The sequence below is a fragment of the Malurus melanocephalus genome, unplaced genomic scaffold (assembly GCF_030028575.1).
Source record: "Malurus melanocephalus ecotype Western Australia unplaced genomic scaffold, MMel_1.1 scaffold_28, whole genome shotgun sequence".
Taxonomy (NCBI): Eukaryota; Metazoa; Chordata; class Aves; order Passeriformes; family Maluridae; genus Malurus; species Malurus melanocephalus.
In genome coordinates this window covers 175,554-192,487 of record NW_026623260.1, presented here as the reverse complement: position 1 = coordinate 192,487, position 16,934 = coordinate 175,554, and the positions used below count along the sequence as shown (strand labels likewise).

At 43.0% G+C, this 16,934-nt stretch overlaps 1 protein-coding gene across 1 annotated transcript in view; it reads right to left on the bottom strand.

The window, feature by feature from the left end:
* The window catches only part of TRABD2B (TraB domain containing 2B), a 249,856-nt gene that overhangs the window by 87,942 nt on the left and 144,980 nt on the right, over window positions 1-16,934 (bottom strand). Inside the window, exon 4 of the mRNA XM_057390513.1 lies at window positions 11,795-11,969. Coding sequence (XP_057246496.1) covers window positions 11,795-11,969 — 175 coding nt within the window. The remainder of the gene's footprint in view (window positions 1-11,794; window positions 11,970-16,934) is intronic.

The following is a 16,934-nucleotide window of genomic DNA, read 5'->3' as shown; positions in this document are numbered from 1 at the left end:
CTTGCAAAAGGGATAACCACATCTGAAGAGCAGAAATGAGACCCTGCTCTCCTGTCTGCAGTTCTGTCTCCAGGCAGACCAGGCACCGAAATGGGTTCTGCTCCCTCCAGAGAAGAGGAGAGGAATGAGGGAAGCTACAATTCTCCACATCCAAATCCACCTGTTCCATGCAACCACAGAGATGGAGAGCTTGGTCTGAGTTCTGGGGCTCACAGGGGCATCTGCACAGTGGACAAAGTGTTCGGCCAGCCTTGGGCTCTGACTGTATCGCACTAAAGGATGTGAAAGTTGCACACTGTCGGGGGCTTACAGCTCCTTCTCCCAACCCAAAGAAACCCAGCCCTGGATGAGCTTTCCAGAGCTGGGGGCAGAGGGCTTTCTTCTCCCCTTGAGACCACGCCAAACTGCTCTCCAAGGCATGATGGAAAGCAGTCTTGTGCCAGTCTTCTGCTCAAAAATTTGCAAATTTGTCTCAGGACTAAGAACGTTCTGCCATTGGCAGCATTGCAAAATGTTGCTCAGGCAGCTCCCAATGATTGTTCGAGGTCAGGTAGAGGTAAGGACACAACACCCTGAATTCCTGACTCCTGCTCTCAGGGTTCAATAAATCCCACTCATCTGAAAGTCAGGCATCTGTTGGAGGCCAGTTTTGTGTTTCCTCTGTGGTGAGTGGAAAGATATCTCCAGAGGGTGATTCCTTCCATCTTAAAATAACATCTGAGGTAAGTGGGAGGATTTGTCCTCTGAGGGTTTCAAAGGAACTGATGGTCTTACACAGAACACACACTGAACTTTCAGACACCTACAGTTCAAGAAGGACAGTCCCACCCTAAAGCTATCATCGTTACCAAGACACTGGATACATACTTTTCAATCTCAAGTGAAAAAAAGTAAAATTACAAACTAACCCTGGCTTAGTTTTTCTGATCTCCATTTGTATTTTTCTTTGGAAAGGTTTTAAGTACTCCCSTCATCACAATATTTTCTGAGCATCTTCTTGAGCTGCTGTGTGAAACCAGTCCCTTGTCTGATAAGCTGAAGTTGCAAAACCCTTTCCTCCAGGTCATGCTTTATTCTTTCCTTTCTTAGCTTTGCTCYCCACTGCCAGTGAGCTGCTTCAGCTCTCAAGGGAATGACCTTGGTTCTGGGGAAAGTGTTCCTGAGCTCTGCACACAGGAATGCTGCCCCAGGCTGCCTCCTGGACTCACAGGAGGTTCTGATGCTCTTTTCACCCCTTGGCTACTTAAGAACATTTTTGGGTATGCTTGATGGCACACTTGGCCAATTAGCAGCAGTGGGGCTGCACAGTTTGAGTGCCCACGACTCATTAGGTTTATAGAGTCCTGGAGCCATGCCTCGGTCACATTTATTAACCTGCTCCCTGCTATTGCTCTGGCCTTGAGAAKGGACACCTCATTAGAGGGCAGCCCAGAGGTAACCTGGCTCCTCAGATACTCTAAATAATAACYATTTACTGTAAACACCATAATTACATTTAAACCATGCCATGCCTGATCTATTTACTACACCCCAAATCCTYCTGCGTACAGAGGAACCAGAAAAGYGCTGCTGTCTACAGGGATGTGCYKCACCTCCCTCTCCCACTGGGATTTTCTGAGCTCTAATAAAAGTTGAGCTCATGCTGTGCCCTTTCAGTGGATGCACACTATGAATGTCTTTTTCTTCTATCCAATCAGTCATTCTCACGAAGCATGCAAGAACTTATTATCTTGGAGACTCGGCCATCTGTCAGGTTTGGTTACGATCAGCCAACAGACGAAAAATTTACGAGGGCGAAGGACATAGTCACACACACCTATATACACACACATACTCACAAACACTGCCATTGCCTAAGCCTCATTTCCTTAGGAAACCAGATTAAAAATAGCATTGATGTCAATAATGAAGTCTTTATTTCTTTGGCAGATCTCTGTTCCTTTTAAACCAATCCTCCCGGTGAGAGGTACTGYAGAATTTTCAACTGGAACCAGACCAGATCGCTAAGTGATAAGAACCTCACAGCAGTTTCACTGTACCTCAAACACCTCAAGGAAAAACACAAAGTGAATGTGAATTCTRTATAAATACTGAAAACTGGTGCTGAATTTCATACTGAGTTAACCCAGTGGTGGCATTTGATTTTTCTCCCCATTTACCTTCAGTGTATAAATACTATTTTTAAAAGTTTGCAAACCTCAGTATTTAAGGCATTTCCCATAATAAAGTAGAGAGAAAATACTAAAGAAGACTTAAGTTATTAATTTAAATACAAGTCACATAGGTTTCAGTCCTGCAACATTATTCCAGGAAAAAGATGGGAGATTTTGCCATTTTGCCAGAGAGTTCCAAAGCTAAACTCCAGAAAAATGTATTTAGTTTAAAAAGGTGTTTGGAAATTCTCTGGCAGCATAATTTTCAGGTGATGAACAACAGTTTATCAAAAMCCTAAGCATTTGGTAGGTCTCGCTGATGATCTCTTGCAAACTAGAAGTTACAAGGTGGATTYATCTGGCTTCTTGCTTATTTATCTGCCTCTTCCTTCCCACTGCCTGCMTGGAGGTTGATGGGAGCAAAGCTTGTTAGTTCTGAAATCATGCTTTGCTATATTTCAGTTCACATCTCTTTAGCAAACTTTCCTGAGAAGAGGGGTTTTTTTACCTTCAAACCAGTCCATTTTTTGCCAAGAATTACCATATTTTCCAGTTTTGTGAGTAATCTTTTCAAAAATCAATTCCACAGACTGAAGTTTCTCCTCACTCCCCATCAGTCCAGTCCATACTCAGGGTTTCTACTGCACAGAGCAGAGAAGGAGCTGAGGTTCAGGCACGAACCCGAAAGTTTTCCCGTTTCAGATGGCAGCTGAGCTATTGGACTTGGGCTTGAGCCCAGTTTCAGTTGCCACCAGAGCAATTTTGTCCAACAGTCCTCTGTTGCTTTCTGCAGGCCTCTATAAAACGGCTGAACGGTGGCAGAGTTTGTGTTTTGAATGTCTAAAGGAGGTGAATAACTGAAGTTTACGACATCTCGTCTTGCCTGCTGGAGCTTTAATTATTTCCCTTCTGCCCCTCTAAGTAATTCTACCTTCACTTTACATTGCTGATGTTTAAATATTGTTTTTGGGCAGAGGTGTATTGCGCATACATTTTCTTTTCCTTGACACATCCCTTCTGATCGACCAGAGAAAATAACAATGGAACTGGGATTTAACAGGTTTATAAAGAGGGCATTGATGTGAGAGTAGCAGCTTAGATTAAAGACCTGGAATGACAAATAAATAATGTCTCATCCAGGTGCACATGCCCGTCACCTTGATGTCAGTTACAGAGCTACCATTAATTCAGTGAGAATAGGATCTGATCCCAAATCCATAAATCCTTTCTCAGCAAGTTTTCTCTGATGATATTCCTGGCACAACCATGACTGAGAAAACCTGAAACTCTCAAAAGAACGCCCAGTTTAATGAGATTTCCAGTCCCAGTTTCCATACCAGTAAAAATCCTCAAGAAATCCACATAAATTACAGCCAGGCTTTCTAAAGCTTTTAGTTTCAAATCCACTTTTGCAAAACAACTGACTCCAGCCAGCAGTCGTGYCCTGCCTTTCCAGGGCACCAAGACAACCACCAGTTCTTCTCCATATGGAGTCCTCCTGCAACTTGGCTCTGAAAATGGTCAGAAATGGCTTGAACCTCTGCGAGACCAACACCACAAGCAGTACAAACTGGTTTCTAAATTCCTGGCTTYGCTGAATTCCCTTTCCAGCTTCTGCTCCAGCAGCTGGAGGCTCCAAGAGCAGGGCTGCAGGGGATACAGCTATGGTGGTCCAGGATCCTTGGGACATCCCTGCTCCTCCTCCAGAGTGCACACCCAGGCAGGAGGGGCAGGAGAAAGGAACGTGAACTCAGGTCAACCCCATTAACTTGCATTAATGTGAAACACCACTGAAGGATCTTTGCTTGCACACCAGGCTCTGAATTCAAGGGAACAGAGAAGMCAGATTTTCTTTTGCTCTGGGACAACCCCACTTAGCAGAGTGACTAAAAGTGACTTTGGYGCAGAGGCATCTGAATCACTGCAGGCAGCCCACAAAGGTATCCCAGCTGAGACAAAATCCTTGGATCCTCTGCAATCTGCATCCTGTTTGCCTTTCACAGGAGCACCCCACAAAAACCTCAGTGTTAGAGGAAGGTTGCCAGTCCTTGGGTTCATCACACTGCTCTTTTAAAATCTTCCCAACAGCACTGTTAGGGCTGGATGGGATTTTTCAGCTGAGTTTTGGGATGGGAAGTGATGAATTGTCTGGCATCCATATATTGATTTCAACACTCCCATTATGAAATCTACAGTTATATGGGAGCTCTGCCTGGTCTCCYGAGAGCTTGCAGGGTGGCCTGCAGATCCACAGCAAGCTCTTGTGTGCGTGTGTGGGGGTGAAAAAGTATTTCATCCCATGCTTAAGCCCATTCCTGTTCAGCAGAGTGCTTAAGCCTCTCATGATTCTTCAGTTCTGAAAGGAAATTTCCCAAATTATGTGTACAGTTTTTACRTCTCAAATGTTGAAGAGAAATACAGTAAGGGCATAGCCAAAATCCCTATATTATAGGACAGGMGGGGCCAATAGAATTTTCTTTCCTTTGAGAACAGGCAGGGAGAATTAGACTTACAGTAGAACTTGGCACAGGCATAATAATATGATATGAAAATGTCAGGGACCCAGAGGAGCTGACATTAATGTATGTGCTTCTTTAAACCCAAATCCTACAGTGTACAGGCAACTTTCCCCACTCATCATAGGCAGAATCACACCAGAGATGGTGAATGTACATACTGTGTTGAGCAAGACCCATTTTAGTCGTTTTTTGCATTGATTTGAATTCCTGCAACTGGCAAACAAAGACCTGGATTTGGGGTTGCACSCACTTTCAGTGAGCAATAATGAAAGCAAAGGTGAGCAGCAGCCAGGCTGGGCTCCCAGCTGAGCACAAAGAATTCTCCACCAGACCCCCAAATACAGCCCAGGGCTTGTCCAGCTTCCCTCAATAGTTTAGGGAATGACATACCAAGAGAAAAAMCAAACTGCAACCCCAAATACAGCAATTTGTTCTTTTGCCTGCCGTGTCTCTTGCCTTCCTTGGCTGGTTACAGGTGACAGAGGCTTCAAGATGGCTCTCATCATTGCACAGGATACACCTTGTTCCTACAGTTAATATCTGGTTATACAACAGGAGTTTCTCAAATCAGAATCACAGGAATCARCCCTCAGAACAGAAGTTCCCTTTTCACAAAAGGGTGGTGCAGGCAGGTTTATTTTGGCCTCGCTAACTGAGGCGCTCTTTTGCCGATTTAAGCTTCAGGTGAAAAGCAAATATTCAGGGATTTCCAAACCCCCATATTATACAAGACCAATGTACATTTTAAAAAGTTCCCTCGACTTTTTATTTTTTTTATTTTTAAGGGCTGCAGGCTGGATTTGCACTTGGAACAAGCTTTTCCCCAGTGGAGTATGTCCTGATTTACAACTGAGTGTCTGAAAAGAGAATCAGGCACTGCCTGTTTAATGAAGACTTTTAAATGAATCAGTTGCATGGTTTTGGTCAAAATTAGCATGCAAGCCTATTTCTAAAAGCAAAGTGATACTTTGACTTAAAAACTAATAGCAAAAGAAGTCCATACACAAAAACAGGCTGACCTCACTATAAGCATCTGGATGCCCAAATAAACACGAGCAGAGGGAATTCTAGCATCTGCAAACTGTTAATTCACCCTTTTCTTCTCTTTTGTAGGCTGGCCAAGTTCAATCTCCTGGTCGCCAACTTCTTGCTCCACTGAGACAACCTGCTGATGAACTGTGCTGGTGATGTCAGTAGCACCACTAATCAGCATTGGATCAGGACTCCTGACCCGGGGGATAAAGTCTCTTTATATTCCAGCCTGCAAGTGCTTTTTCTTTTTTTTTCCCCTCCTTTTTTTCCCCTTTTGTGTTCTACACAGGATCTGAGATGACAACGAAATGAAAATGGTAAAGAGCTTCACAATTCTGGTGGAGAGAGCACCAGACTTCTGATGAGCTGGTTCCCAGTGACACAACAGAGATGCAACTCRGTGCCTGATTTGCACTCAGCATTGCCTCAGTTGGGGGTGCAGAGCAGTATTTGCATAYTGAACATCTGTAAATCCCTCAGTGTGCAGTTGGACGGCGGCCTCAAGGCACTTCCCTCATGAAAAAACACTCCCAAGTCACACGTGTGAGCTCCAGYGCCAGATCCCGTGGCAGGTGCTAATGGCTTTCACAAAGGCTCTGATTTTAATTAGTTGAGATTAAGTTGCTCATAGTATCCATCACTTCTTTTCCTTTTCCGAACTACTGAGCAGAAATATGGTTCCCAACAAAATCCCACTGCCATCTCCCCACCAAATTCAACATTCAACATGTCTCACCTCAGTTGTGGTCACCTTGTGACCCACTGATGAAACATGTTCAAGTTGTATCATCTGGGTACTTTCCCAGGCATGCTTTAGTTTTCAGAGAAAAATAAGAATATCTCAGTGGTGACCAAGACCATGCAAGACCTGAGTCACCTCTGAGATGTCCACCACTCCTACTCACTGAAGAAGGTGAGGGGTAAATCCTTGGTACATCAAATATCTAAAATGATGTATGCTGAAAATTCCCCTTGAGAATCTTCTGAAGAGAGGACAAAAGGGAAAGAGCTGGAGCTGAGGACTACAAGGAGGAGATTTTATATTCTGCTCATGCTCTCACACCAGCTCCATCCTAAAGAAAAGTTCCACAGTTCTCTCTTTCCCTGCTGAAAATGGAGCGCAACCCACTTCTGAGTCCCATTATAAAGCATCACCAGAGAACTTTTACTTTGGAAGTAACACTGCTGTTTGAGAGCTTGGACTAGATCACCACTAAAGGCTTCTTTCAACCCAAACTATTCTATGATTCCTGTTAACAGTTTAATTTATGATGATCAGAATCATTCCTGATGACGCTGTGTGTTCAGTGATGACTGAGAGAACTCTGCAGGATGGGCAGGGAATTCACCTGTTCTGAGCATGGGAATGATCAAATTCTACTTCTGCTGTTCCTGCTCTGGGATTAATTCCTCTGCTTTCACGGGAACACACAKACATCTACAACAGAGCCTGTATTCATTTTCTTGCAGAAAATCTCAGAAATTTAAGCATAATCCACCTACAAACACCTACCTAAACSCAGCCACCTAAGCCTGCAGATGAGCAAGATGCTCTGACTTCCACACAAATAGATCCCTGTTATCGCCAGCTTCAYCAGGATCTGTGATCAACCTGGTTTCCACCACACCCCAGACAACAGCCTGGGTCTTCTCTGACCTCTCAGATGCTGAGGGGCTGCTGGGGTGGTTAAACATGTGCTTTCCTCCACCCCAGAATCATGGTCCAGAGACAATCTGATTCCCTTCTTGCTGCGGGAGATGCTATGGTACTTACATTTCAACTCTGTCTCAACACTGAAAGAATATTCTCCATGATATATTTATTATTTTAAGAAACAAACCCCAGTGCCTTAAAGCCTACTGATTTGGCTGCTAATAAACGTTGTGAACTGGAGCAGCATCTGAATTTCTGGAGCAGTAAATCCAGCTCTCAGCTACAAAACTGACAGCTCTCATAAAAGAAAGAAAGAAAAAAAAATGCAAGTAAAACATCCTAGGGAAATTATCRTTCAAATTAACTGCAGACATAAATTTATTCATCTGTTATCATAAGTGTTACTTGAAAATTATTTGCCCATAAAAATGAAATAAACCAGAGTGGTTTTTTTCTTAAACATTGACTTCATGTGTACGGTCTTAGTTGCCAAAATATTAACTCTTTTTAACAGCCCRTGTGCTCTTGGCTGTGTGTCTCTTTCTTGACTGTAAATGGACCTTTATAAATTGTCTGTGTAAATGAGGTCYAAAGCACTTCACTGTCATTACAGATCAATAATTCCTAGCAAACCAWCGTGATTTTCAAAACACAAAACCCAAGAAAATGCCCAAATTTTACTTGAAAGTAATCTCTATAGCTACCTTTATTCATTCAAAGGGAAACATTACCCTGCCCATTAAATGAGAAATACTATTTAACCGCACAAACAATAACTTCTGTTTCATTCCTAGGGTACAGTTACTGTGAATACAGGTACGGTGAGATTTTCATGTTAAATCTGAACCTGGTAAACTCTGGCAAGAGAATAACAAAGTCTACAGAACTGGGTACAGAGCTGGGTCCCTTTYACCCAGAGCCTGTATTTTTCTTGGAGAAGAGAAGGAAATGAAAGTAGAAAGAATAAATGACTATTTTCACTTCTACGTGTTTTAAAAGGGAATAAATTAAAAGCCTGAATTACTCCGACACATTTAAATAGCGAGCAAAATCATGGCAAGCRGAAAAGGCAGAAATCTATTGAAAASTCTACTTTTTATTTTTAARAATGACAGAAAAGTTCCATTTAGAATTGTGTAATTTTTTTKTTGTTGTTTTAATACTCTTGACCGGAACAAAACCCTCCATCTTTCAACAGCATAAAAAAGCTTTGCTTCACTTTATGAAAACTGTTTTATCCCAGCTTGCTTGGATATTCAAATGCCTGTCCCCTGCCCACTCCTTCATCCCCAGGATTTGTCTGTTGGATGTTTCACAGACTTGTGCTGTTACAGGCAGACTCTGAACCAGCTCTCCTGTGATGCACCACAAGGATCTACAGCACAGCTCAGAGTGAAACTTTACCTGGGCATCCCAATTTATAGGAGAACAGTGATACCCAAGCACCTGGGATTTTGACTGACACCTGCAGAAAGTGGGACTTGTTTTTCCAGAAGARAACAGAAAAATTCTGTTTTCTCCAGACGCGCAATTTTTTACCAAAATGCTATCAGTGGAAAGATTTTGATCAACCTTCTTTTTAAAAGCAAGGCAGGATAAAGAAGGAAGAAAATCTATGTACAAATCACTCAATAACCAGCCCATAAACATGCAGTGCTGCTCAGGCAACTAAATGAAATTGCCTCCTCTATATCTGGGAATTACAGGATACCTCTGGGTCCCTATGACTCTGAATTATCCTGCAGGGCTTGGGGCTCACTCCTAGAGCAGGCCTGGTGTGTAAAACTGCATTTKTTGAAGTGTTTCCAAGGTGCTTTTCTCATAACAGGCTTATTTTCTTACTTTGGAAAATACTTACTTTCCTAATTTTATTTGGCAGYACAGTTTTATCCAATTCTTCCTTTCCCAGAAACTATGATTTGATTATGAAATTTGGAAAACAATTTGCAATAYGCATATATAATTTCATTACTATTCATTCATTAGTTCCAATATCCTCAAAATTAAGGGATTAATGCAGAGATCACACTTGGCATAAGAGCAATGTCTTCTGAAGTACATTGTCCAAAATATTTTTTTTTCAATTTCCCCTTTATCATGTTAGTCTCAAAGATGAAGAATCTTCAAGTACACTGTTCTGGGATCAAATAAACTCCTGTACACTCAATCATGCCTATCTTAACCAAAAGTGCATTCCTAAAATTTTGCACTTCAGAATTCATGGGAACATGCAAAAGCCTCAACTTTCACCAAAAACATCCTTCACTTTTATAAAGGGCAAAACCAAACCCTCAAGGTTTTATAAAACAATTKGAATTCATAACCCAAGCACATACCACAGAAACCCCTTAAAGTTCAAGAGTTAGACAAAAGGATGCAAAAAAAGAGATGCATCAGTAAAAGCCACTCTTCTAATTCAGAGCATGGTGGAAAAGAGCAAACAAAAAACCTTCAGGAGAAAAATTGCATTTGAATCATAAGAGGAAATAAGCTTGCTTGCACTTCAGTCTCATAGAAGTTTTGACATTGAAAAAATTGTTTAATTTCTCAGTGTTCGCTGCATGAAGAAAATAACACCCCAGAGAAGAAAGCAGGAACTAACTGTACTTAAAGTTGGGCTGGTAAAGCCTGCAGGGAGGGTCCAGYTTGGAGAGGAGGGTCAAAGGGATGCTGGAACAAAGAACCCAAAACAAAAAGCTTTCCTCAGCATCTCCCACATCCCCATTTTCAATGCACCCGGCTGTGTGGGTCTGCTCTGTCCTGCCACAGTCAGTSATGGGGAAACAAAACAACCCAGCAGCAAAGGCAGCTTCCAACAGCACCAGAAACAGGCCTAAAACACAAAATGAGACTTGCTCTTCATGAGCCAGTTTTGCCAAGGGATGCTCCCTGGGAGCTTCAGGTAAGTGCTCTCTGGTGGGGACAGGGAGAGAAAGCTCAAACCTCCCAGAAGATWAAAGTGCCTTTCTAAAGAATGTGATGTGTAATTAGTATCCACTGGCTTAATTTMATTTCTGTTATTAGCACAAACAAATAGCTGCAGTGGGTTGGACCCATGACCTGCCCAGCCCAAGATCCTGCCTCAAGCCATGGTCTGTAGCTGATGCCCTGGAAAAATGTGTAGAGCAGGACAAGAGGGCAGTGATGCCCAGTTTATCCTCACAGCTCTATGTACTTGTTCAGGGATTTCCAGAACTGGAGACTACATCTAATCAATCATATTCAATAATCTCGGATAAACCTCACCCCTTGGGTTAGACAAGCCGGTTTTTATGAATGCCTGTCCAATTATGAGCCATCATGATCTATTTTCCTACTGTAAAAACAGTTAAGCAAAACTCCTTGGCCAGAAATATCAGCCAAGCCTGAGATTAAATAAGCTTGGGAAAATTCAGGCCGGATACACTCAAAAAATAAATACATCAAAATGCATGTGTCTMTGCTAAAACCCGCAGTCTTTAATCAAAATTCCCACTGAAGTGAGTAGCGAAAGGTGAGTTGTTGCCAAAGTTCACAGTGAGAACCATGGGATGAGAAGCAAAGTTCTGTCAAAAATGAGGAATTGCCAAGGAGAGGGAGCAGGAGGAGCAGCTCAGCTCTCAACACAGCAAYCTCAGGCTGCCTTGAAGCCAAGGGRGCTCACAGAGACACTTAAACTGGTGCTCAGGATTCTGCTGAGCTGGGGCCTGAATGGTTATTATTTAMACTCTTATCACACAGAAATGTGAATTCCATCAGAAAAGGGAAAAGAAATAAAAGAAGGGAGAGAAAGGACAGTAGCACAAASTGTTGCAGGATTGCAGAAGCACTGCAGACATCTCTGATCAGCACACTTCAGGGACAGCATTTCAACAGGCAGAGGGACACACTGGATTTTCACGTAATGGTTTAAAATGCTGGTATTTAGCTACACACCWAACTCCTGCACTTGTGCAAAGCCCCAAACCAGCCAGTCTGTGCAGACACACCTCCAGAGCAGCTCAATCAACCAGCAAGAAGCTCATACTACAGCAAGGGTTTGAAACACTGAGCCAGTGCCCAGAGCCACACACACATGGCTGTGCCACCAAAGGGTTTGTGCTCTGCCACTCACTGCCAGCAGCACCTGGGCACACAAATTCATGGCAAATTCAAGGGACCTGAACCATCTCCTGCCCCTGTGGGCAAGCAGCTCACATCTCTGGGAACAAACACGGCTGAATGAAAAGTGATTTCAGMTTCACATTTCTACAGTCAGATGGAAAACAACAGTGCAGACACACCTCCTACAACAGCTCACTCCATTTTAGAAGTGGGTCTGGACAAATGAAAACCTTTCTGCTTCAAAGGGAAGCCTCCTGAGAAATCTTCCCACAAGCCTAGAAACTTGAACCATTCCAAACACTCTGCTTCCCATCATGGCAAYCAAGTAAAACAGAAAAAAAATCATGCCATACCTGCTCCAAAGGCAAAGAAGAAGCTCTTGTCTCTGTTCTCCCTTAACAGTGACATCACTCTTTTCCCCATCCTCTCATTCCTCTTGTAGATGAGCTCCTGTCTGAAGTAGCTGTCTATTTCCTGAGCCGTCACCTGCTCGTGGGGTGGGAGGGTTGTGTTGATGAAGTTTGGGACCTAAAAGGGAGAGAGAGGCTGCAGCTCAGGTGGGAATGGTTAAGCAATCATGTGATAATCCAGCTTTATTGAGGCCACCTGAGCATCACTATCACACAAAAAACCACTAGAGGATCAGAGTGTGGGAGATCCTTAGGAACTCAAAAAWGTAAAAATTGCCAATGGATATATTTATTTTTAAGAAGTGAAACTAGTGTTTTACTAAATGGTACTTCAGTTCATTTCGACTTTTATTTTGTCCCTTCAGCAAAATAYAGTTTCAGGTGTTACATCTGGGTGAGTCACTTAGACCTTTATTCTACACTTGTTTAAAAAAAATACAAATTTATTTAATACAAATTTCCTGTGATCTGCTCTCAGCTGAGATCACCATGAGCTGAGTAAGGCTTGTACATACGGCTTTTTGAGAACCTAACATTTAAAAAGGTGAAAGGATAACAAATACAGGCATAGGAAGAGGCACACAGGGCAAACTCCCTCATCCTTAGATGTTATTAGTTGTCACCAGAGAAGACCCTGCACTGGGTTTTGTCAGTGCTTGTCCAAGGAGCAAAGCAAAGGAGGGCAGCACCTAGAGAGGCACAACAACAGGTCCTGCTGTATTGGGTRCCCTCCTGCCTTCCTAATGCCAGGCAAAAATGAAATCTGCACGTGTGTTTATGCGTGTGTGTGGCAGAGGACAGAAGATAAATGACTGCAGTAAGTATGGCCCTACACAGTAGTGCAACCACACTCTGAGCTGTGACACTGGCCCCATTAATCACCTCTGCTCCTCTCTGCACCCAGGTCCTTTCACAGTCAGTGACATACACCATGCCTGGCTTCAGGGAGACAGCTGCTCCTGTTGATTTAAGAAACCCTTAAACAGGACTGGGATCAGGAAGTCAAGAAACAGTCACACGCAATTAGGAAACTGTTAACTGGAGCCAGAATTCAAGTTTGGGATTTTCTTTTGAACGAGAAGATCTGTTATTTTTAAAAGATGGGCTAAATATGCACCAAAAGAATGCACCTTCCCTCTTCTACTTTTGTTCCCATTCAGGGAAAAAATTAATTTTAACATTTTAATGATATGTATCTGATTTTTTTTTTTTTTTAACTGGGAGTGAATCAGACATTTGCTGCACCACTGGGTGAGGCACTGATCTCCTAATAATAGCTGAGTATTGCTACCAGTATTTAAATGTACAGTGAAGTGGAAGATGTGACTGCTGAAAAATCCAAACTTCTAATTTTGCTGTTCACCTAGGAGAATAAGAGCTGTACCAGCAGTAAAACACATTATCTGGGGTGTGCTCACTTGTAGTGGATACATGACAAGACATAAATAGATCTTTTATGTCCAGTCTTTGCAAGYTGTGCAGTTTTCTGAGAACCCAACCAAGTCATATATATATTTATATATATAAAATTCGAGTGGAAACTCAATAATGTATCCCATTGAGGTGTTAAAAATAAAGAATATTTTGTTTTACCTAATAAGTTAACATTCGTCCTTTTTCCTATTCCTGTTTTTTGGGTTACAGCTCTCCCACAGACACTTCAGATGGACCCCAAACTCAGTCATTAGGTACACTTCGCATTTCTCAGTTAAACTTTTGATATTAAAGGAAGGCACTATGAGAATAAAAAAGAAATCCCAGCCTTGCAAAATTTTCTTCTCCTACCCACTGTCTGTGCAGTTTTATTTCAGTCAGTACCCCTGATGGAATATATGTGTGGATAAAGCTCTGTACACACGTCTGAGCTCACAGTGCTGTGGGATGCGGGCCATAATTCTTCACCTTTGAAGTCAGTGGGAGCTTTAGGGAGAAGAAAGAGGAAGGATTGTGGAGTGGTTATGACACTACCATGAAAAAATGGTTCTGCTCCCATGGGTGATACAAATCTCTTACATGATCACAAGCATGTCATTTGGGTTTAAACCTTCAAAGGAAACTCGGCACTTAACCTCCACTAAGTGTCTTTGAAGCATTTGGCTTTATTCCTCCTGTCTCTCAAAAGTCCATCTGTAAAATGGGGACAAGACTTTCTACCTTGATGTTACACACAAGGCACTGGCTCAGTCTGGCTCTGGAGGGACCCAAAGGAAGAGCCAAAGTCCAAGACAACGCTCAGCAGTAACCTCTCTTCACATAAATTTCCAGAGAGGCTTGGATTCTGCTGCAACCATTAGCATAAGAGCTAACAAGATACTTTAGCTTAGAAAAATGCATCAGCCATAACTCAAGGTCTATGTTATGCTGTCAACTTTGTCTGTAGAGACAGAGAGAAAATACCAAAAAAAGAAAAGCAAAATAGCAAAATATATTAATGCACAGTCTTTTATCACATTTAGGGCTTACTGCCAAAGTTGAGCTGAAAATTCATGGACACAGGACTACATTTTTTATTTACTATTTTTTAATATTTGGACAAATATTCCGGGCAGAGGCATAATGCCAGAGYTGTGAATATCTATCTGCAAATAATTTTTTTGGACACACATAAGCACCATCAACTTTGATTACGTTTTTTTTCCCTGCTTTGCATTTATTGGCTACAGTGGAACTGCTCTAGACTCAGTCCAGTATCAAATSACTATCAGATGTGGAGTAACAGTGTTATCATTCCTACGATGTCCCTACTCCCATTTCCCAATCCTGTGATAACCTCGTTTAGCCTTGTTTGTTCCAGTGATGAGAGTGTATTTCTGGAATGTAAAATTCAAAATGTAATATTGTGTCAATCAGAAACCAAYAGTACCAAAACTGGAATAAAGGGCTGTGTGCCTTTCCTCAGATGCTTGTGGGCAGAGGTGATYTTCAGCCCTAATTCTACCTACAGATGGAGAAGAGGAAGCTGAGATATGGAAATAGGAAGCAAATCCCTGCCATGAAAGATATTCTGGTCAACCCTCTTAGATTTTGAGACTCCTCTCTCCCACTGTGCTATTCAGCAGATGACTCAAGGATTTCCAGCCTCACCTCCTGTGAAATATCCCAACTCCAGACTGCTGYAAGTGCAGCATCATCACCAACAGCTGCAGGGGAATCTCTTAAAAATGGAAATGCCTTATTTCCTTATTTCTCCTTCTCTCCCCAGAGCGTTCACAGGCTAAACAGAGAAAACAGGAGGGGGCACATCCAGGGTCAAAAGGGCTCCCTATGGCAAGGCAGAGAGCTGGCCATCAGCTTCCAGAGTTCCAGTCCAGCACCTCAATASAAGCCCCATCCATCTTTCCCCAACAGGAGGGCTCTGCCTCCACACTCATAATCCTTATCTCCAGTTGTGAGCAGGGAGTTGTTCCCAGATCACGACAACTGAATTAATTTTTTTTTTAAACATGATAAGGATTGTGTTTTCTTTATTAGTCTTCTGGTTTATGAGCTTTACGTGGGCAGAGGCCAKAAGACAAGTAAGGGATCGTGCTTTGAAGGATTTTCCCTGCGCCATGCAGGTCAGGAACCTTTACACAGTCGACAGCACTAGGCAAGATAAGGATCTCAAGAGCTGACAGGCAGCTTATGGGGGCTGCCAGGGAGCCAGAGCAGCATCCCAAAACCTGCTGGCTCCTCCAGCAAATGGAATGGCCCTAAATTCACACCAGCCCTTGTTGGGTCAGAGGCTGACATCTGAGCTCGARTTATCATTCCTTTATGAAGGGAGGAGACCCTCCTGTTAACCAGCCTTGACAAGGCATTGTGGCTTTTACTGCAGGGCTGCAAAATATATGGCTCTGGACTTGGAAGACACCTGCTTTCCTCTGATTTATGGAGCCTTCTGGCATCTGGGAGAGCAGTATCTTCTTACTGCAGCCTGTGATAGGAAGGACTGAAATAGTGCAAAGTGAATGGGCTGTGAGAACAAGTATCTCCATGAGGAGGACATGGTTGCTGCAAAAGCAAAAGATGCTGCCAAATAAACTGGTTTTCCTCCAGCATTCCCAAGTTTTCATCATGAGGGAAACCAGCAATGGCCAAGAGGGAGTGTCAAGTTAAACTGATTTAGCCCAAAGCTGGCAGCTGCCAAGAAGATAAGCTTCCAGCTTKTTATGGAAGAGGAAAACCAGGAAGGAGCAGCAGTTTGAGCATGTGAGTAACACATTATGGCTTTCTTTTAAGCATTGAAATTTCAAGTAATGTATTAGAAGTCTGAATGGAGTCTAAAACAAGTCTTTCATCTTCAGAGTAAAGTTCAGTCCCACCACATCTTTCCCTTTTCCAGAGTTGGAGGGGGGTGGAAAAAAAGCAAAAATACTTTTTGCTTGAAGGGAAGTGAAGGAGGAAAGAAAGTCCAAGAGCACAAACAAGAACATTTCCTGAGACCAGCTCTGGGGAGCTATTTCTGGCCATGAGTTAATCCCTGCCCACCACCCATCACTTCTCATGGTCCATCAGATGCTGCAGTTCCACCACAGCTCGTGCCAGTGAGCTGTCTGTAATTGGCATCTTTGATTTAATTAAGYTAGTGGGACACCCCTCAGCATGCCATGGCAACTTGAGTGTGAGAACAGAGCTCTTTGAGTTTCAAAGTGGCTACCTCAGGTTCAGGAGCCACTGGAGCATCTAAACTTGTAAATGTAGGAAAATTACAAATTGGAGAAGATGTGGAAGGGAAAAGCAGGCTGAATGCTAGTGAAGTCTCTGTGGACAGTGCATGATACTTTTAAAAACCAGCTCTGCAGGTGACACAAATGCTGAAAGAGTCACTGCTGGCCTGAGTGTGAAGCTGCCTGCAGGCAGGGTGGGCTGCAGCCCTTGGACAATCCCAGATCTGCAGCTTCAGCCCCCGCTGCACCTGCGTGGAGATTTTCCCTGGGAGCACCAAACCCACCCTGCTGGGGCTGCTCTTCCAGGGGCACCTGGCCAAACAACAGCTGTGTGTCCTGCTAGTTCTACCTTCTCCGTCCATTTGGGCCGAAAGGAAACGTGTTATTAAAATTAAAACAGGGAGAAAGGCCACAGGGATGGGCTGTGCATCTCA